Source organism: Pithys albifrons, chromosome 2 (assembly GCF_047495875.1).
Source record: "Pithys albifrons albifrons isolate INPA30051 chromosome 2, PitAlb_v1, whole genome shotgun sequence".
Taxonomy (NCBI): domain Eukaryota; kingdom Metazoa; phylum Chordata; class Aves; order Passeriformes; family Thamnophilidae; genus Pithys; species Pithys albifrons.
The window spans coordinates 2,120,413-2,141,489 of record NC_092459.1 but is presented as its reverse complement, the minus strand read 5'-3'; the positions used below and the strand labels follow the sequence as shown (position 1 = coordinate 2,141,489).

Sequence of the window (21,077 nt, the reverse complement as noted above, 5' to 3'; positions counted from 1 at the left end):
CGCGGGGAGCGCGGGTTTGTTTGGTAACGGCCCGGCGGGCTGAGGCGGCAGCGCGGAGGAAGAGCACGGGACAGAAGAAGGGGCAGCGCCGGGGCGGTGAGGCGCGTTCCAGGATGGGATGAGCCGGGAGGAGGGAAAGGTTTTTGCGGAGGTGCTATCCGGGGTGTTAGCGGGCAGCGGCGGTTTGGGGCGTTTGGGGGTCCGGGCGCTATGGGTGGGGAGGACTACAACTCCCAGCATGCACTGCGCTCGGTGACTGAGTTGCCTCGGCGGCGCCGGTGGCGGAGCATGCTGGGAGTTGTAGTCCTCGCCTCAGCTCCGAGGTGCGCTGCGAAAGCTCTACCACGGCATCGGTAGTTTTGGAGGAGGGGAAAGTCAGGGCTTGTTTAGCTGGTTTAGGGCTTATTTATCACTTATAGCGCTTATTTGCCTGGCGTGGTGTTTATTTATCTAGTGTAGGGCTTGTTTACCTGGTTGTCAATTGCAACAGTCACCTGGTGAGCGGTGACAGGGCCTCTGAGTGAGGGGGGAAAGTGGCTTTGAGGGGGCAAGGCACAAACTGAATATACCTTGAGTCATGGTGTTTAGGGAAGAGAAGCGTTGTGTGGTGGTGTGGCTTCTCCCTTCTGTGAGCTTGCTCTTCCTGCTGTCTGTGTAATAAGTAAGAAAAAGAAAGTATAGCTTTAAACTGTAGCAAAGGCCGTTGTGGTCAGGAGTTCTGGTGCAAAGTTTCAGTAACTGTATCACTGCACTGAACTGCATTAGAAAGATAAGTCATAGAATCACAGAATGGATTGGGTTGGAAGGGACCTTAAAGATCATCCAGTCTCACCCCCTGCCATGGACAGGGACACCTCCCACCAGCCCAGGTTGCTCCAAGCCTCATCCAGCCTGGCCTTGGACACTTCCAGGGATGGGGCAGCCACAGCTTCTCTGGGCAACCTGTGCCAGGGCCTCACCATCCTCACTGCAAAGAATTTCTTTGTAATATCTACTCTAAAGCTACTCTCTGTCAGTTTAAAGCCATTCTCTCTTGTCCTGTCACTTCATTCCCTCATCCAAAGTCCCTCTCCATCTCTCTTGGAACGGGTTTAGGCACTGGAAGGATCTGTAAGGTCTCCCTGGAACCTTCTCCAGGTGAACCCCCCCAGCTCTCCCAGCCTGTCTCCAGAGCAGAGGGGACTCCAGGCCTTGGAGCATCTCCATGCCCTTCTCTGGACTCGCTCCAACAGCTTCATGTCTTTCTTATTTTAGGGGTCCCAGAGCTGGACAGTGTTGCAGGTGGGGTCTTTTGAAAGCAGAGAATATTCTGCTAATGGAGACACCTTTAAGAACAAATTAGGCTTTTCTTTAGTCTGTTCTGTTGCTTTGCCATTGCTGCTGTTTGACATATGGTCATGCTGCCTTATGACTTTAGACACAGATGTTAAATGCACAAGAGCTTGTCTAAAAGGCAAATGGGGATGGTTTTTAGTGGTCCTGCACTGAGGTAAATATTCAAGACTGAAGGTAGCAGAGTGCAAATATTTGGGCTCATTTTGGGCTCACTGAGTTGAGCCCAATTTCCATCACTTGGTTGTTAATTTGTGGAATTTCTGGATTTTAATTTTGTATTTTCTTCCTGTTCCCATTGGTTTACAGATAATGAAACCCCACCACACACCTTCCACTAAAATGGGGGAGACCACTGCTGGAAGATCAACAAAAAACCCTTTTAAGTCTAAAAATCAACTAAAGCCTTCCAGCAAAAAAAAGGCAACAGATGGAGAAGGAAGAAAACAAGGTCAAAAAAGACAGGTATGCATTATTTTGGATCAAAGAAAGTAGAAAAGTAACCAAAGGAGTAAAAAAAAGAGGCAGTTTTGCCCATTTTTACACTGAAATTGGTAGAGAATAATTAAGTAACCAAATGTAACTTGAGAAAATGCACAGTGTGAACTCTTGAGCAGCCTTGGCTGTTTCCTGGTTTCCAGAATTCCTAGTTGGGTGCTGCTGTGCCTGTCACAAGTAGAGGGAAGCACTGGCTGTTCATGAGTAAAAAGGAAGCTGGTTGTGCAGCTGTGAAGAACTGCTGAACAGCATCAAGGCAGAGTTCATTCAGCTCAGTTTATTCACCTGTGGAAAATATTCTGCATGTCTCAGGACAGGATTCTCCAACAAGCTTTCTTGCCCAACCACTGAGGTTAGGAACAGCGTGATCTTGAGATGTGGCTGAACAGCCAAACATCTTGTGCATTTATTTCATGGTCTCATTCTTGGAATGGGAGTGTCTTGGTTTGGGATAAGCAACTTGTAATGGTTTGCCCCATGGCTTCCTCAGTAACCACTGTATCTCAGGAGGTTACAAGTATTCCCCACGGGTCTTCCACGTAGCAGGGGAGGGAGTAGTTTTGTTCCTGCTTCCCTTCCTTGGCTGAGGAGCTGGAGGGAGGTGGTTGAGGTCTGGTCCCTCCGGTCCCTGGTGGTTCTCCTGTCCTGGGTGAGATTGTTTCATTCTTGTTCCCCTTCCTTGAGGTTTTTAATTGTGTTTGTTTTGATTCGTTCAGTTTCTTTGGGTTGGGTTGGTGTCTTCCCTATTTTCTGGCTAATCCATCCCCTTTTCTCCCTTCCCCTCTCCCCTGGGGGTGGGATCCTCTGTATTGTGTATACAGTGTGGTTTGTGAATGTTAGTAAATATAATTTATTCTTTTTATTCAGTTCAGTTTCTTTAGAGTGCGTTTCTTTTCAGGTTTTTTTTCCTTTCCTTTGCTGGGAAGGTTCTGGGAGGGGGAAGGGGGCCAGTCCAGGGTTGGCAACAGCCAGGCCAGACTTGCGACATTATTGGAGGTTCCACCGAGATACTGACCTTGAATTGTTTTGTGAATAGTTCTGTGTTTAAAAAACAGTGTCCAGGACTGTTATGGGTTTGGCCAGATGGGCCTAAATTTAGGATTTAAAGTTCAGCTAGGCCTGGGATTGTCAGCTGATTTAAGCTGGGCTGAGCCAGCTAACAACTGACTTCTTCCAGCCAATAATATTGTATTCCACACCATACTACATCATCTCAAAGGGTGTAAAATCCAGTGTGTGGGACTGGCTTGGGCAGTTGCTTCACAGCTGTGGTCCCAGCAAGACACTCTGCTGTCCCAGGAGGGATGGGGAGGCCCAAGCCCAGAGCACCAGCTTAACATCATGTTATCTGAGGGAAGTAAAATGTTCTTAGCTTTTCTCTCTGCTTAAGTCTGTCTCTGAATAACCGACTTCTCCAGAATGATTTATAGTTAAAATGGTAGAATTTGTGTTTACTGGGAAGTGGGGAGTTATTTCTTGTTATACATAACTTGTGTAAGTGTGTGTTATATTGTAGTATCCTCCTAATTTTCTCTTCTCTTCTCTGTATAAATACATGTAGTTAGTTTCAGCATAGACCTGGCTTTGGAAGTTTTTTTTTCCTCTCTCCCTCTTCTTTTTCCCTTGGCTGGTTGGGGGGAGGAGGAACCCCTTTCACTCTGTCCTGGACAGCTGGTGTTTTGCCAGCTCAACCCAGGACAAGGACACAACTGCCAACCCCCCCAAGCACAGAGAGAAAAGCCTCCCTCCTAACACCAGGGAAAGAGAGGAAAAGAGAGGGGAAAGGAAAAAAAACACTTCAAACCACGTTTATACTAAAACTACATATATTTTCACAGAGAGAAAGAGACAATTAGAAGAGAGTACAAAAATTCACTCACACAAGTCTGCAACAACAAGTTCCCCACCTCAACTTCTTAATGAACACACAAATTCTACTGTCTTAACTACACATTACTTAAGAAAAGACTTACTCCCCAGGGAGACAAACTCAAGCAGAAAGGAGAGACCCAGAACAACACATTTTACTTTCCTGAGGTACCCTGTGAGCCAGTGGTGGGCCTGGTCCTCTCCATCCCCCCTGGGGCAGCATCGTGTGTCCTCCCAAGAGGAGGCTGAGAAGCCACTGCCTTAACCACTCCCACACTGGTTCCTACTTCCCTGGAGATGATGTCATAATGTGGTATGGAATACAAAGTTACTGGCTAGAAGAGGTCAGCTGTTGGCTCAGCCCAGCTCAAGTCAGCTGACAGCTTCGGCCTAGTCCAGACTTCAGAGCCCAATTCTAGGCCCACCTGGGTGAACCCATAACAGGGAGTAATTAGGAAGAGTGCCTTGTTTTCCTTAGCCTGCTTGATGTGAATTACTGTTGCACAGTTCACAAAAGCTTTTTTTTTGTGTTAAGTGTATCAGACTTCTGCCAGACAGTAACATAGTGAGTTCATAGGAGTAGATGGATGATTGCACAGCAGAGGATGTTTCCAAATTGCCACATTTGCTGTAAATTTTTCTCTTCAGCAGGTCACTCAGACAGTCAAAAGGAATGTTAAGGAATGGAAGGACTATTCCCCTGTCGGTAGGATCCTGTTCTTTCTTGTTAAATCTGAACTGTTCCACCTTTGACTCTGATCTGACTGAACTGAGTCATGAAACTGTCTATACAGGTTTCACAAATCATATATTTTCCTCCTCTTCCTTTGTGTTAACAGGAGAAAATGGTTCTTCAAAAAAAGTAAAGCTATCCAGTGCTGCAAGAGAATCTTGGCAGACTCTCCCAGAGACCAGTAGACGGTTTCTGGAAACTGTAGTGGATTCAGTAGTACTGTAAGTGCCAAATATCTTCATGGTTCTTTTCTGTTTCCACAAGGAATATAATAAAAATTGTGGTAATGCTTGAACTGGAAATACTTTGGAGCTTTTTTGAACAATATGTCTGGCTGTGTATATTTTTTCCCAGTATAATGTAACACTTTCTATCTGAAATTGGAAATTTTTACCTAGAGTAGTTCCAACTGTGTTCACTTCATTTGATGTGTTCTCTGTGCTTGCAGGCCTTATGATGGGAATTCTGCCTTTATTTTCTTTCCAGATCTGTTTTGTGCCAACAGAGAAAGGAAAAAGATGATGTTCAGAAGCACCTCAATGTACTGAAACAAAGGTATCAAATTGTAAAAAAAAAAAAAGGAGAGATTTCTTTTACCCAGTTCCTTTGAGGGCAAACTAAAACTCTCCCTCTGACATAAAGCTTTATATCATGTTTTGTCAAAGCATTCCCAGGTTTTACTAAAATGATCATTATTTGGAAGCAGGTAAAGATGCTGCTTTTAGAACTTAGTTTTACTTTGACAAACAGAATGGTCAGAACTGAAAACATATTAGGAAGATCCCAGTTGGTGTCAGTTTATAGTCAGGGAGTGTACTGGGCAATGAAGCCAAACAAGGTCAGCACAGTAGCAATGGTGAGAATGGTGGGATTTCTTGTTCCTAGTTCCTTCTTTAGATTTCTATTCCACATGATTTTGGAAAGCAATTCAATACAGCTTTTCTTCCTGTCTGAAGCCTTTTATGTCACTGGCAGCAATTGGGCTAAACTGAGTTCCCCAGATAAGTCATTCATCACCTTCCTTGTAGCTCTGCAAAGAACTCCAAACAAGTCCTGATTTCCTTTTTCTACACTTAAGGATGCTGAGAGCTTTCAAGACTTTAAAGGTGCCTCCAGGGAAGCTGGGCAGCCTGAAGAATATCCCGAGCCTTCAAATGGCAGAGAGACAAATGCTTGAGGCAAATGAGGAATTTTTGGCAAAACTGCAGGTATGAAAGGCAAGGCAGGGAAGAAATTTACCTTACCCAGCTGCTGCTTCACAGTATGTTATAACCTTTCAGTAGAGAGACTGCTGGCTGTGCCTGTGCCGTTGTGTAGGAGTGTCCACTGCTCATCATCACCCACCTTTGCTGCAAAGCAATGTCTCTTTCTGGAGGGTTCTATGCAAAAGACTCATCATCTTTAAAGTCAATTTTGTTCTGGTTTCGTGTCTCTTTTATTTTAGGAAGAAATAACTGAAGCTGAGCAATCAGTAGAGCGCACTGAGGAAACTGTCCAGCAGCTGCAGTACAAAATCCAGGTGCTCAAGAACCAGTTAGAGGAAGATGAAAGAAAGGCCAGGAAGGTATTTCAAATTAATACTTCTGTACTTTGACCTAGAGGGATGGGCTAACTTCCAGAGCTGTCCTAAACAAGCTGTTTCTTCAGGAATGTCATTTAAGGAAAGCCTCATTTGCCTTTGGAAATGGATCTTTTCAATCTTGCCCACTTTAGTGGCAAAATTTAAGAAGTTTAGTTTTCAGAAGTTGGATAACGACAGCCAGGTTATTTTTCTACTTGTGTGCCTGATGTTTGGAGTTTTTTGATTATTTTTTCCTTTCTTCTTTTCCCTTTCTAGATATTCCAGGAAAATGGCAGTGGAGCACTCCACCTTCCAGAACTCCCCAAGCACAGTTTGCAGGCACCCACTTTGCAGGTGAGCATGGATTATATAATGTATGTTCAGAGACATTTTGGTTATGAGTAGTAAGACAACAGAATGTGCTTTTATACACTTTTGTCAGAGGAGGCAATTCTGAAAACTCAGAAAAATTAAATAAGTTTTCTTTTTCCTTTTATTCTTTTCATTGGAAACTATAGACACTTCACTTTTAAAAACAGAACAAACCTCTGGAAACCCTCCTCATCCCTAGAAGTGTTCAAAGCCAGGTTGGATGGGACCTGAGCAACCTGATCTAGTGGAAGGTGTCCCTGTCTGTGGCAGGGACTTTGGAACTAGGTGAACTTCAAGGTCCCTTCCAAACTAAATCATTCTATGATTTAAAGATCACTTGTCTCTTTGTAGAAAAACCTGTGGTCATAGGGAACCTGTAATCATACCTGAAATATATCTGTATAACAGTTGGAGGGAACACTTGGAATAGTTTTTTATTTATTTTTTTTTCATTGTAGCTGGGCTACATGAAAGTGAAATTCCTGTTGTGCTCAACAAAAGGTGGTTTTCATTGGTTGTCTGTCATTCTTTCCTTCTTTAGGAAGAAATTCTGAAGACAAAGAATCAGAAAGGTCTCTTAAAGGATATGAATACTATTCAGCAGTCAGCTGACTTGAAGAACTTGTTAACCCTCATTGAGAAGACCTATGAGAAGGTGGACTTGCTTTGAGAAGCTGAAATATGTGGAGTCTTCTCTGAGGGAGATAATGTTGGCCAGCACTCTGTTAATGTATAGCAGCAAGATGCTGAGCATGGAAACTGTTTTCTTTCTAATGGCTTAGCTGTTGTGACTGCTGAATTTCTGTTAAAACATTTTCTGTGAATATTGTTATATAAATCTGTAGATACATTCTGCAACTGAAGTGATTTGTGTCCTCTATCAAGGGGTTTTTGGGGTTTTGACTTGTGATGACTTCTAATGATGATAAATCAGGAGAAGGCAGGGAAATGGATCCTTGGTTATTTGGGCATTTGTATAGAATTAGGCAACTATTCCATTATATTTGCAGTTCTGTATCATTTCTGAATCTATATCTGTAAAACACTGAAGGCAGAATCTCTTAGCAAAGTGAGAGTTTAATCCTCTTTAAATGTGAAACACACTCTGTTATAAATCCCCTGTTCAATTTTCTTACTTGTTTTTAATAAAAAACATCCATGGCAGGAAATTGAATCATTTTTATCTAAAGTACAGGATTTTTTCTACATTGGCATGTTCACTGCTTAAAAGAACCCCAGCTGGTTTATCCAGGTGCTTGGGGAAAGCAGGTGAGAACATTACAGAGCAAAGCTCTGATCTGAGAGTTGTGTAGTCACCTTTTATTTCATTAACCATCAGATACTGTTCAGCACTGGAAGATGAAAATGAAGTTAAAAAATCTATTTTCCCATTCATAAGTATTTAGAAATGTTTCTCAAATTTTTGATCACTTGACAAGGGGAGCATTTATTGGCTTTACCCAAAAGTACTTTAATCCTGACTATGGGTTAATGATTTTCCTGCTTGCCAGCTATCTTAATTTTTGCTTTCATTAAGAATGATTTACTTGCCACTGAACTGCCTGAATCATATGGGTTTCTTTTTTCTCTTTTATTTTTTTGCTTTCAAATGAAAGTTTGGAGAAGGGCAGTAAGAAGGAGGCAGAGCTTTGACATAAGGAAAGCTAAAATAACAGTAACTGAAGAAGGAGGTTCTGCATTACAGGGAGAGATAGGTACAGATAAATTAAAATAATTAATTAAGAAATTATTTGTGATAGGCTGGCTGTTTTTAGGATGTTGTTACCTTGGGATTGTCATGCACACATAAACAGAACAACATATACCTGAAACATATATCCAGATATTTAGCAGGTGGTCTTAACTCACTTGATGTTGGATACACTTTGTCAGAGCTGCAGAATGATTGTGGTTTTGATGAGATTGGAGAACTTCTCTAGGAGCAGGTTCACTGTTGATCAGTCTGTGTGGAGCTGTGAACTTGTGTGATATGACCTGGTAGCATCTGAAACTTCAGTTTCACAAACCTTGGTTTCAAGTAGGTGATTTATAAGCTACAGATTGCTTAAGATATATCAGTAGTATCTATATTCCACATCAACCCTTTCTCATATTCAGACAAAATATCTGCATGTCCTCTCTTGTAACACTTGGATTTCCTTCTGTATCGACTCTTCTGCCTTGTCATGCAGGTTATCCAGTCCAAATCCAAAGGACAGTTAACATCACCAAACTGGGCTGACAGGGACCATTGGAAACTCAGTCAAAAGGGGAACAGGGCTGCCACCTCAAAGTGGTGTTTGGGAACCCTGAGCTGGGTCGGTTTTCTCTGGACTCCATTTACCTGAGGGCATGTGGGGTGATGGCCCCTCTGATAAGGCCTGATGGGTTGAAGGAGATGCCTCAGCCCCTGAAAGGGTGCTCCAGGCTTTCAAACTGATAGATTAACGTAGGGTAGAGTGTTGCTCAAGGAATGACATGGCCCCCCTCTGCAATATCTGCTATAACTGCTCGATGGAGCCACCTCACCTCAGGCATCTGCATCACCATCACCTTCCCAACAGATTGACTCAGCCACACAAACCACATGGAAGAAAAAAAAGGTATAAGAAGTGTTTGGAGTTTAAACCCTAGGAGGCACAGCTTCATGGTCCATATGTCTCTTTGGAGAAACCTGCACTTGGGAATGTGTTTTAGCTGTGCTTTCAGCAAACATCCATTACCAAGTGAAAACTGAAATAAGAAAGCTGAGGGTGTGTATTTAGCTCAGATTAGGTGATCTAACAGGTTAATCCATGAGCCCTACATGAGTTCACATTTCTGGTCCATTTATGCTCTTGCCCAATAAATAAAAGAGCACCACATTAGTTTAGAAGTACTGGAAACCTTAATTAAGTTGTGAATTCTTTTGGTCAAAGGATTACAAAGGCAGATGCTATGGAAAAGTAATTTAAACATTTTTGAAACAAATAAATGCTGATTAGAGCTCTAGGAACGTGTCACAGCACACATTGTATAAGGTTTGGGGATGACATTAAATGAAATATCAGGGCTGAGGTCCAGGTCTGAGGTGGAAACTCCAGGTGGAGGGCAGAAGGTGAACCTCTGCAGGAGGCTGGTGAAGAAGAGGAACAGCTCCATTTTGGCAAGAGTCTCACCAGCACAGATCCTCCGCCCTGGAATGAAACAGAACAACCATGAGGGAGTCAGTGGGAGCTGCTCTTCAATAGCTGGGAGAGAATGAAACCTCTGAGAAAGGGCAGTGGGAATCCAGAACACTTGAAATGTTGTATCCCAGCTTTTAAAAGCCTATTAAGTACAAAAGTTATCAGAGAGAGGAAACTTGGTCTTCAGATGTATGATACAAAGCCAACTGGTGGGGGTTTTGTCTTTTCCTTCATCTAAATGCTTGCAATTTGTGGAGAAATGTATGGAAATGCAAATTGAATTCCTTAATTCTAGTTTTAAACAAAATCCGATTTTTTTTTTTTTATTTTCAGATTTTTCCCTACTTGGCTCAATTTTTGAGTCCCAGATCAACTGGTTGAGTCTAGACTTTGGCTCTATTAGTCTAGTCAGAGTAAATTTTTATATTAAAATTTGTCAGAAAATTCTTTGAAAACTCACGAATTCTGGCTCAAGTAGGAGTGAGAAGGAAGGTGGGGGGCATATTTTATAGATATTCAAAATTGCTGTAAATATCATTTTTTCTCAGTCCTGTTGAGCTGCAGCAGGTTGTAAACTGCCTTAATCAGAACATGATGATTCAAGGTCAGAACTAACAAAAACCTAAACTAAGATTTTATTTTAATTCCCTTGGATGGCAGGAAGTGAAAAAAAAAAAAAAAGAGCTATTGTATGGCTGTGCTATGAAATAAACTTTCCAGGGAATGCCCAGACCTGAGAATCCTTGGATGTACATCTAGACTTAAATCTGAAAAAGAATGCCTGGAAGTTGGAAGCATCATAAGTTCTTCTATGAAAATAAATATTTAATATATGTTGAATGATGTGGATGACAAGAATAATCTTATTCAAATATCATGCAGAATTATGAATATACAAATAGGGTCTATAGAAAAAAGGAGAGTGTTGTGGATATGACGGATAAGTCAGCCAGAGAATGATGTGTGTAAACTCAGGGCATTGTCACTCTTTGGGGAAGCCTCAAAATGCAACCCTCTTCTGTCCTTTGCTTTGACACAGAATTTGGGGTTTTTTTTGGCAACTCCTCCTTGTTGTCACAGTGTATGAAATCTTCTTCACCCAGCCAACATTATTCATGACTTTAAAAGGGACATGGAAAAAGGAGACGTGGTTCTCTGGGAGAGACACAGAAGCCACCTTTGCTGTGTGCTTTGTGTGTTTTTTGTGGCCATAGACAATGCTGTTTGGTATGGTAAGACTCAAAGAATCCCAGGCCACAGAGCAGCTGTGGGCTACACATAACATAAAAATATGTTGCCAAGCTATCATGGTGTCATGGGTTCACCTAGGTGGGCCTAATTTGGGCTCGAGTTTGGACTAGGCTGAAGCTCTCAGCTGACTTGAGCTGGGCTGAGCTAACAGCTGACCTCTCCTAGCCAGTAATTTTGTATTCCATACCACACTATGACATCATCTCCAGGGCAGTAGGAACCAGTGTGGGAGTGGTTAAGGCAGTCGCTTCTCAGCCTCCTCTTGGGAGGACGCACGATGCTGTCCCAGGGGGGATGGAGAGGACCAGGCCCACCACTGGCTCACAGGGTACCTCAGGAAAGTAAAATGTGTTGTTCTGGGTCTCTCCTTTCTGCTTGGGTTTGTCTCCCTGGGGAATAAGCTTCTTCTTAAGTAATGTGTAGTTAGGACAGTAGAATTTGTGTGTTCGTTAAGAAGTTGAGGTGGGGAACTTGTTGCAGACTTGTGTGAGTGAATATTTGTACTCTCTTCTAATTGTCTCTTTCTTTCTCTAAAAATATATGTAGATTTAGTATAAATGCAGTTTGAAGTGGTTTTTTCTTTCCCCTCTCTTTTCCTCCCTTTCCCTGGTGTTAGGAGGGAGGCTTTTCTCTCTGTGCTTGGGGGGGTTGGCAGTTGCTTATCTCAAACCAAGACACATGGAATTTGCTGAAAACCTCCCTCATATTTAAGAATACACCACAAATCCTTAAGATTTGCAGCATAAAGATTTTTAATATAGCTGTATAGTTTTCCAACACTTTTAAATAGTAGTTAATAGTTACTCAACCCCTTCCTCATGTTTTGTGTCAAATTCTTGAAATTCTTCAAATTTTGCTTAATATTCTTTTCAAGGAAAAAGATTTTAGCGAGTATATCTTGTTTGAGACATGACTTAGAAGGCCATAATAGGATATCATTGGAGCCAAAGCAACCTAGAAGGCTCAGAAACCTTGGAGAAGCTCCAAAGAAAGCATGTGATGCTGAAGATGATGATGGGGAAGAAGGGAAGGGGTCTTGAGACCCCTGACTCAGTTCTGGGGAGGTGTGCCAAGGGGCAGACCTGAGGGAGGTTCTGGGGCTGACCAATTCTGGGGTTGGATGTATCCATTAGACATGATAATTAATTAGTGTTATAAATTTATAGGAGCCCTGTGCTGTATCATAGAATCATAGAATCGATTGGGTTGGAAAAGACCTCCAAGATCATCGAGTCCAACCCTTGGTCCAACTCCAGTCCCTTTACCAGATCATGGCACTCAGTGCCACGGCCAATCTGCGTTTAAAAATCTCTAGGGATGGTGAATTCACCCCCCCTCTGGGCAGCCCATTCCAATGCCTGAGCACTCTCTCTGGAAAGAATTTTTTTCTGATATCCAACTTAAATTTCCCCTGGCAGAGCTTGAGCCCATCGTGCCCCCTTGTCCTATTGCTGAGTGCCTGGGAGAAGAGACCAGCCCCCACCTGCCTAGAACTTCCCTTCAGGTAGTTCTAGACAATGATGAGGTCACCTCTGAGCCTCCTCTTCTCCAGGCTAAACACCCCCAGCTCCCTCAGCCTCTCCCCATAGGGCTTGTGCTCCAGTCCCTTCACCAGCCTTGTTGCTCTTCTCTGGACTCGCTCCAGCCCCTCAATATCCTTTCTGAACTGAGGGGCCCAGAACTGAACACAACACTCAAGGTGTGGCCTCCCCAAGGCAGAGTACAGGGGAAGGGTCACTGCCCTGGGCCTGCTGGCCACGCTATTTTTGATCCAGAACAGGATCCCCTTGGCCTTCTTGGCCACCTGGGCACACTGTTGGCTCATGTTGAGCTTCCTGTCAATTAGTACCCCAAGGTCCCTTTCTGCCTGGCTGCTCTCCAGCCACTCTGTGCCCAGCCTGGAGTGCTGCAGGGGGTTGTTGTGGCCAAAGGGCAGGACCTGCACTTGGCCTTGTTGAACTTCATCCCATTGGAATCATCCCATCTCTCAAGTCTCTCCAGATCCCTCTGCAGAGCCCTCCTGCCTTCCAGCAGGTCGACACTCCCTCCCAACTTGGTGTCATCAGCAAATTTGCTGCTGATGGACTCAATCCCCTCATCTAAATCATCACTAAAGATGTTAAACAGGACTGGACCCAACACAGACCCCTGGGGAACACCACTGGTGACCAGCTGGATGCAGCTCCATTCACCAGCACTCTCTGGGCCCGACCCTCCAGCCAGCTCTTAATCCAGGATCATGCACTTATGTATTTAGTGTACCTTAAAGTGTTTTAGTTAAAGACCTGCTCTCTATTTTATCTAGACTAATACTGTCTAGAAATTTCTTTTTTTACTATTTTAGGCATCAATCTACAATCATTGAATCCTAAGACACCAATAACATCCAGAGGGTGAAGGAATTAGTAGCCATTTGGGAGTACTTGCTCTTATCAGAGGTGCCCCCTGAGAAATCTATGAAACATCAGGTGTGAAATGGACCCCCTGAGAAGGATCATGTGGAGACCAGGCTTCAGTGCCAGAAAATACAAGTAGCCCTTGTAGAAAGCAGTTACTTGCAATGACAGGAGATGGGAAAGAGAAAGTACCTGCTGAAAAAGGCATAAAAGCCTCCCTCTTCATGAATTTCCCACTGGCATCTAGAAAGTGCTCAGGATAGAACATATCTGGTTTCTCCCACTGCGATTTGTCGTGCAGGACTGAGGTCAGCAAGGGGATGATGTAAGTTCCCTGCAAAACAGGACAGTGGAATTAATCTCTGGACAAATTCAGAATGAAGTAACGTTGTAAAAACCACTGTAGGCATCTCACCTTGGGAATGAAATAGCCTTTGAGGGTGACATCTGCAGCAGTCTCATGAGGCAGGTCCAAGGGCAGGATATTGGCAAACCTCTGGATCTCATGGATGACAGCATCTGTGTATGGCATCTGGGTCCGGTGCTCGATCCGTGGGGGGTTTGACCCTATCACTTGATCTATCTCTTCTTGGACCTTTCCTGAGGACAGAATCAAGTATGAGAAAGATGCAAAGTCTCATTCATCCCTGAGACACACTGTGTGTTATTGATGTAAAGTATAAAAATGAGTGAAAATCATGAATTCTCCCCAAATCCTTTTTTTCCTTTTGGAAGCAATGGAAGCTGAGCAGGACTACAGTGTTTGATTGTTTCTTTACCAACAAGAAATCTAAAGACTTTTTTTTCTTTCCTGTCTTCTGTCTAGAGTTCTTGCTCTGCCTAAAAGATGTCTCAACCCTGTACCATCAACTGGAATTGAGGTGTCAGACACATGGCAATTCCCTGAATGTTCTCAGGTGTCTAATGCCTCAGTACAGTCAATTTAACCTCTGCACAGGCCTTTGGTTTAACAACAGCCCCTTTCTGAGGGAAACAATTTCATTGGCTAACACAGGACAGTTATTAATTAATGAGATTTTCCTGAGTGAAGGGCCCTGCCTGTATGAACTCTGTTTAGAATCTGCTGGTAGGTTGGCTGGTGTGCCCCTCACTGGGTCTGAACCACAGGGCACAGCATTACCTAAACAATAATTAACTGGCAACCTTGGCTTTTTGTAACTGTGTATTAACAGATATGTTGACCCTCCAGGTTCACATTTGGTTCCTAATGCCCTGAGTGTTACAACATCTGTCATAAAACCACTTACTCTGAATGTCAGGGTACTTTAGCATCAGCAGAAAGCCCCAGTTTAGTGTGGTGGAAATTGTCTCAACACCAGCAGTAAATAAATTGCTCACCAAGGATAGCAAGTTGCCATTATGGAAGTACCCATTGGTAGTGGATTTCTCCTGAAAAAAGTAATTGAGATAAAAGGATGAAAATGTAAACCTTTCCATAAGGGAATGCAATTTATGTAGATAAACTTTTACTAAAGAGGTAAAGAACTTTGGTCTTGTCCCTGGAAAAAATGCTGTCTTAGGTTTTATATTCTCAATTATCTCTGTGTTTACTGGGGCCAGCTCCAAATGGAGCTGGATTCTCCATGGAGAAAGTAACCCAGACATATCGGAGACCCCAAATAAGAGTCCCAGTAAAGCCCAGGGAGTGATTTTATTTTGCAGTGCATTATGTTTTTAAAAGAGCCAGGAGGGCTGGGACAACAGAGAGAGCAGATAAAAAGATGCAGCCTCTGTAAATACATCGATATGGTCTGAAGAAAACAAGTAAGGGGAAAGGTTTGCTGGTTAGAAGGGGTTGGAACTGCAACAGAGTGAAATATTGGTTCAACTCTACCACTTCATGTGTTTTTTCAAAGGCAGATTCCCCAAAGAAATTTAGCTGTAATTAGAGGGATTGGAAGGAAATTGTGTCATCATAGAACAATAAAAGTTGGAATGAAGGAGAAAAGATTCAGTTACCTCCTGCTGTTTAACCAGGAAAGCATCAATAAAACTTCTTTGGTCATTTTTGTCCAGGTTTTTGAGATGTTCTACAAAAGTAACTTGTATGTAATTATGAAATTCCTCTCTGTTTCGGAGAAGAATCTTGTTAGCCCTTAGGAGAATTCCAAGGTATGGGAAGATGTTGTACACCTACAAGAGTGGAAGTTAGAATTTACCAGCCAGGGGGCAGAAGACACTGCAGAAAATAAAAAAAATCAGTAATACTGTGCCCGTTTTGCAAATGCAAAGACAAAATTTAACATTAATATTTTGTTCTTTAGAATATGAAAAACTAATTCATGGTGGAAAATTCATCAGAGACCACTGAACACAAGGAAAATTCTCAGCCTCAAATTATTATTTTGCAGAAGTAATGTAGATGTCAGACCCAAACAGCTGCAAGTTTCCACCATGGAGATGAAACTGAATGTCAAGCAACTCTTCTTATTGTTTTCACCACCTTTCCCACTAACTATTTTTTTCTTTTTCAAATGAATCTGGTGTGTGGGAGCATTGCATGCAAGTATCAGAGAGTATTTATCCCTCTTTAGCATTCTTCAAAGTATAGTTTAGGGATGTTTTTGAGAGATTAAGAGTTTGATTGTTGGTGTCAAGATTCCCAGACTGTCTCTCAAGCTTTTTTTTGCCCCAGCAGGTGCTTTACAGACTGTAATGGTTTGCCCCATGGCTTCCTCAGTAACCACTGTATCTAAGGAGGTTACAAGGATTCCACACGGGTCTTCCATGTAGCAGTGGGGGAGTGGTTTTGGGTTCCGGGCTTCCCTTCCTTGGCTGAGGAGCTGGAGGGAGGTGGTTGCAGTCTGGTCCCTCCTGTCCCTGGTGTTTCTCCTGTCCTGGGTGAGATTGTTTCATTCTTGTTCCCCTTCCTTGAAGTTTTTAATTGTGTTTGTTTTGATTCATTCAGTTTCTTTGGGTTGGGTTGGTGTCTTCCCTATTTTCCAGCTAATCAATCCCCTTTTCTCCCTTCCCCTCTCCCCTGGGGGTGGGATCCTCTGTGTTGTGTATACAGTGTGGTTTGTGAATGTTAGTAAATATAATTTATTCTTTTTATTCAGTTCAGTTTCTTTAGAGTGTGTGTCTTTTCTGTTTTTTTTCCCTTTCCTTTGCTGGGAAGGTTCTGGGAGGGGGAAGGGGGGCCAGTCCAGGGTTGGCAACAGCTGGGCCAAACCTGTGACACAGACCTATTATCTCTCAAAGTCTCAGATTTTCCTGTTTAATAGAAGACACTGACTATGAGTATTGCTACCTTCCTATGCCCTCCAGTGGAACAGCAGCACAAACATGTTTATCATTACCGTCACCAAAGGTTTCCCAGCAAGCCTCATGCTCTCATTGGTCAGATTTATAAGTCTCACAAATCTGGAGTCTTTGTAGTCAAATCGTTTTCCAAGCAATATTGACACAATTATATTGGCAACTGCTGCATTAATCATTTTACTGGCATCAAAGGGCTTTCCTATACAATGAACAAAAGAATATATTATGTTGTGGCAAAGGATGTAATTTGTAAATGTGAATTTAATACTAATTATTGCTATTTATTGGCTGTGATTTGTTGCTATCATTGATTATTATGCAGTGTCAGAACACCACACCATGACACAAAAATGCTGGAGGAACAAAATTCACCAAATTGATTCAGCCTGAAGTAATTTTTTTGAAATGGTCTGAACTTTAAGAGGTTCAGAATATCTCTGAGTGCTTGAAGCATTGGAATGGGCTGCCCAGAGAGGGGGTGGATTCACCATCCCTAGAGATTTTTAAACGCAGATTGGACGTGGCACTGAGTGCCATGATCTGGTAAATGGACTGGAGTTGGACCAAGGGTTGGACTCGATGGTCTTGGAGGTCTTTTCCAACCCAGTTGATTCTATGATTCTATGATTCTAACAAAACCTTAGGGGTGGCATAGGAAGAGATTGCCCAGAGAAGCCGTGGCTGCCCCATCCTTGGAAGTGTTCAAGGCCAGGCTGGACGGGGCTTGGAGCACCCTGGGATAGTGGAAGGTGTCCCTGTCCATGACAGGGAGGTTTGAATGAGATGATCTTTAAGGTCCCTTCCAACCCAAACCATTCCATGATTCCATAAGTCTGAAGAATGGATCATGCACCCACCTTCTTGTGAGGCAAAGGTGTCTGCCAGGTACCCATACTCCTCCACAATTCGATCCTCAATGGCCCTTTTGCCCATCCCAAAGTCCCGTAGGGTTGTGAGAGTAAATCTTCGCATCACCTTCCAGTTGTCACCATGAGCAAAAACAACCCCTGACACAAAGAGGACATTTCAAGGTGGTAGAAGATTTTAAATAACTAATTTTTCTAGACACAGAGTGGAGCTGTTTAGTAGTAGTCACTTCTGAAAGCTAAATTACATTTGGTTGTGAAAAAACCCACAAATTTACCCTAACTGTTTTGAATCCTCAACAATAGGTTTGTTGCACAAAAACCCAGAATAAACTATTTGAGATGTATTTAATAAAATCTTAATAATATATGTCCTAAGAGACAATTATCACTGAAAGAAAGATAGCATTGGAAATTCAATTTCAGACCATTGATCATCATAGTTTGGAAGTGGAATTGAAGTGAGGTCTCGTGTGTCTGGTGATTTCTGGAGAAAAACTTATTAGGCACAAATGTCTTTAAAATTCAGGTAAAATCTTAAACCCTGCACAATCAGGTTTTTCTTTCCACTGGAATTTTTACACCATATAACTAATTACTTCAGCTATACTTCTTTTTCAAAGAAAATAGTAAAGTGGAAAGAAAACTCACATACAATAATATGTTAAAAAAATGCACCTGTTAAAATATGCACAGAATTATTCCTGACTTTGTCCAAGAGTGTAATCTTTGGAGATGTAAATGTGAAATTCTCATGCTAAATTAGAATGAAGTTTGGGCATGAAATTCTCATTTTGAAACCCAGCTCGATATGCAGTATGCCCCCTTTTAAAACAGATCCCCAGTTCTGTCTGTGTTCCATTCCATTGCCATATTCAGAATTTAAAGGCACTGTTCACCACCTGAAATGACAAGCATTGGTATAGTACTAATTTCAGAAAGATGATTTTGTGATAAGCCAAAAAAAACCCCCCAAGTTCAGAGCCATGTCATGAGAGCTGGAAAGGCTTCTGTGTATGGATGTCCCTGTTCTAGATCCTGAAAGTGTCACTATCCATTGTCTGTTGCTGTGGTTGTTTTTAGAGTTACAGCTGGTTTGTTGTCACTGTCAGTAGTTCCAAATTCACGTAAAGGCACTGAAGTCAATGAGATTGGTCCCTATTCCCAGTGCCTTCTATGGCCTCTGATCCAAAGTGATATCCCAGTTCCTGCTTTGTCTACAGGAACTAAAAAAAAGAATAGGTCAAGTTGAGAAGGAAAAAAATAAAACGAGCTTACCATTTCCTTTGGTCAAATCTTCAAAGAGTGGGATTTTAGGTCTCTCTGCAAATGCATCTGCCTGGTTTACAAGAGCCTCCTTCACTGTCTCATACCCAGAAATCACAACTATTTTCCTCTGCCCCATCTGAACGCTGAAGACTGGGCCATATTCCTTTGACAGCTGTCAGGAGAAAAGAGGGATTTACAGCCTTTGCAGCTCATGAAGACATTCACTACCCTTTCAGTGCTGCTTCTTTTCCTGTCCTGCCTCTGAGCTCCTACCAAGTACAGGGGAAAATAATTGATTTAAATGATGTGAATGTGTCAAACATTGTGATGGTTAATGACTAAATGGCACAGTTGGGAGTAGAGTCCCACTGTGCTAAACTGTGTCAACAGCTGAAACCCCACATCACCAAAAGGTTGTGCTGACAGCTCTGTGTTCCCTCAGAAATGCCTTTAAATTAAATTTTTTGACTCATACTTACATACTTACCTCCATGCTCTTGTGTTTCTTTTGGTCCCAGGCTAGACCTTTTCAAACCTTTGCTACCATTACTGTATAAAAAGCCCTGAGTTTGTTTTCTGGGCCAGCATTTAGCATTAGATAAATTAAAAATTTTTATAGATGACTACATTCACCATCACTCTCAGACAATGTGATACTTTTTATCTGGTACAGGTAAGTTTATTTTTACATAACTCATTGTTCTTGATTCTCCTGACAATTGGAGGGTGTTTCCTTGACTGCACTTATTTTCTTGTGTGTTTGCAGAGAGAAACAGAAGGCAACTATTTAGCATCAATGTGCAAAATGTTCAGCTACTATTAGGCAACTACAGCCAATTCTATGAAATAACAGGAGCAGTGACACATAATCTGAACTATACTCGAGTCAGGGAACAACCTCCTGCATTAGAATGAAATCACTGCATTACAGCAGAGACAGATTTGCTCTGTTGGCCTGAAAACAGATACAGTGATACTCCAGATATTGCATCTAAGCAGTCTTTTGATTTGTGGCTGCAACACACATACAGTTATGCAGGTGCAATTATCCCTTTCCAAATCAGCAGCAAGAAGGATGTGTAGTTTCAATGTCTAAGCAGCAAAAAACCTCCAAGAAAGGAGTAGGTTCATTGAAATCTTCTGACTCAAATGCAGGAAAGCCCTGCAATAAACTGGGTAGAGAAAAAACAAGAAAGAAACCAAAAAGTTTATTATTCTGGCAACTGCTGGCCCTGAATATTAAGGGTATATAGTTATCTTCAGCTTTTGAGGAAGGAAGGAGGAAAGGGAGATGAAAAAGGCTGATAAATCAGTGGAGGCAAGAAGGTGCAGTCACAGTTCCAGACACATCAATCGGTGGAAAGCAGAGGGAGTTAGAACACAAGTCAAAATCACTCCTTGTTCAGCTGCCTTTTGCTCAAAATTACCACAAAAATAAGGTGGGCTCTTGTTATTAATTTGAGAGTTGTTTAAGGCTCAAACATGGATGCATGAAGTTACATGGAGAAAGTATTACAGTAAAGAGAAACTCTTGCTGGATTCAAAGGGTTCTGCTCAAATTACCATCTCCTACTCCTTGCTAAAGGACCATCCATGGATGCAACATGTCAAGAGAAACTCTGTGACACCTTGGACTATGGGGCTTGATGATATGTGCAGTTATGGGACCAATAGAAAAGAAAATTACTACCTGTAGATAAGTCCTGTAAGGTCTCTTCAAATCAAACAAATGAAGGTTTCCAATGATAGGTAATGCTCGTGGTCCTGGAGGAAAATTCTTTCTCTTGTTGTCCCAGAAACCTCCAATTTTCAAAATGTATAAAAAAGTCAGGATGAACACTAAGCCAATGGAAGTGCTGCTGCTCCAGTCCATCTCTAATTAGCCAAGTTTGCCACAGAAGAGAAAAGAGAAAATGTGGACTCTGGATCTCTGTCTTCCTGCAAAAACTTCCCGTGACAGACTCTTGTGTTAGTCCATAAAACTCTTCCCCAGACTGGCTTTGTTGTCTCCCTCCGTGCTTGCTTATGAACCCTCAGCAGGGTACAGAGGCAGATAAAGGTTTGCTAGCCAAGTGTGTGACTGAGTGAGAGTGTGGCTCAGTGTCCAGGTATGAAAGTCCAAGAACACAGAGAACTGCAGGCTATTGATCTGGTTTGGTATAAAAATCATGAACTCTGTGTGCTGTCTGGGTTACTGATTAATTTTTTGCCATTAGTGCAGGCACAGCATTGATACCCTGAGAACTGAAATCAAAGTGCCACTGTCCAAAGAAGTGGTGCATAGAGACTTGTTTTTTTAAAAATGCTTAGGAATTGGCATAACTTTGCTTCCTTTGAATTAACTGGTAATTTCAAATCACAGAATCATGGAATGGTTGAGGTTGGAGAGGACTCTGGAATTCATCTGATCCAACCCCCCTGCTTAAGCAGAGCCACCAAGAGCCAGTTGCCCTAGACTGTGTCCTGACAGCTTTTGAAGAA

At 42.4% G+C, this 21,077-nt stretch overlaps 2 protein-coding genes across 4 annotated transcripts; one reads left to right on the top strand and one right to left on the bottom strand.

Moving 5' to 3' along the window:
- The first annotated feature begins 10 nt into the window (after positions 1 to 10).
- On the top strand, positions 11 to 7,584 carry CENPQ (centromere protein Q). 3 transcript variants are annotated; one of them, XM_071548197.1, is made up of 9 exons: positions 11 to 101; positions 1,642 to 1,797; positions 4,348 to 4,405; positions 4,539 to 4,653; positions 4,919 to 4,987; positions 5,511 to 5,640; positions 5,877 to 5,996; positions 6,270 to 6,347; positions 6,907 to 7,584. In XM_071548197.1, exons 2-9 carry the CDS (start codon positions 1,645 to 1,647, stop codon positions 7,033 to 7,035), a joined length of 852 nt encoding a protein of 283 aa, XP_071404298.1. In that variant the 5' UTR covers positions 11 to 101; positions 1,642 to 1,644; the 3' UTR covers positions 7,036 to 7,584. The 3 variants fall into 3 exon arrangements, with proteins under 3 accessions (XP_071404298.1, XP_071404299.1, XP_071404296.1); XM_071548198.1 differs by having other exon boundaries at positions 11 to 96; positions 4,351 to 4,405; positions 6,907 to 7,583; XM_071548195.1 differs by having other exon boundaries at positions 11 to 96; positions 6,907 to 7,582.
- A 1,649-nt stretch (positions 7,585 to 9,233) lies between these two features.
- Positions 9,234 to 20,704, bottom strand: LOC139668570 (cytochrome P450 2K1-like). The gene is made up of 9 exons (XM_071548194.1): positions 20,287 to 20,704; positions 18,606 to 18,768; positions 17,319 to 17,468; positions 16,500 to 16,660; positions 15,160 to 15,333; positions 14,448 to 14,589; positions 13,595 to 13,779; positions 13,372 to 13,513; positions 9,234 to 9,541 (listed from the first exon to the last, which is right to left on the bottom strand). Exons 1-9 carry the CDS (start codon positions 20,467 to 20,469, stop codon positions 9,354 to 9,356), a joined length of 1,488 nt encoding a protein of 495 aa, XP_071404295.1. The 5' UTR covers positions 20,470 to 20,704; the 3' UTR covers positions 9,234 to 9,353.
- Between the last annotated feature and the right edge of the window lie 373 nt (positions 20,705 to 21,077).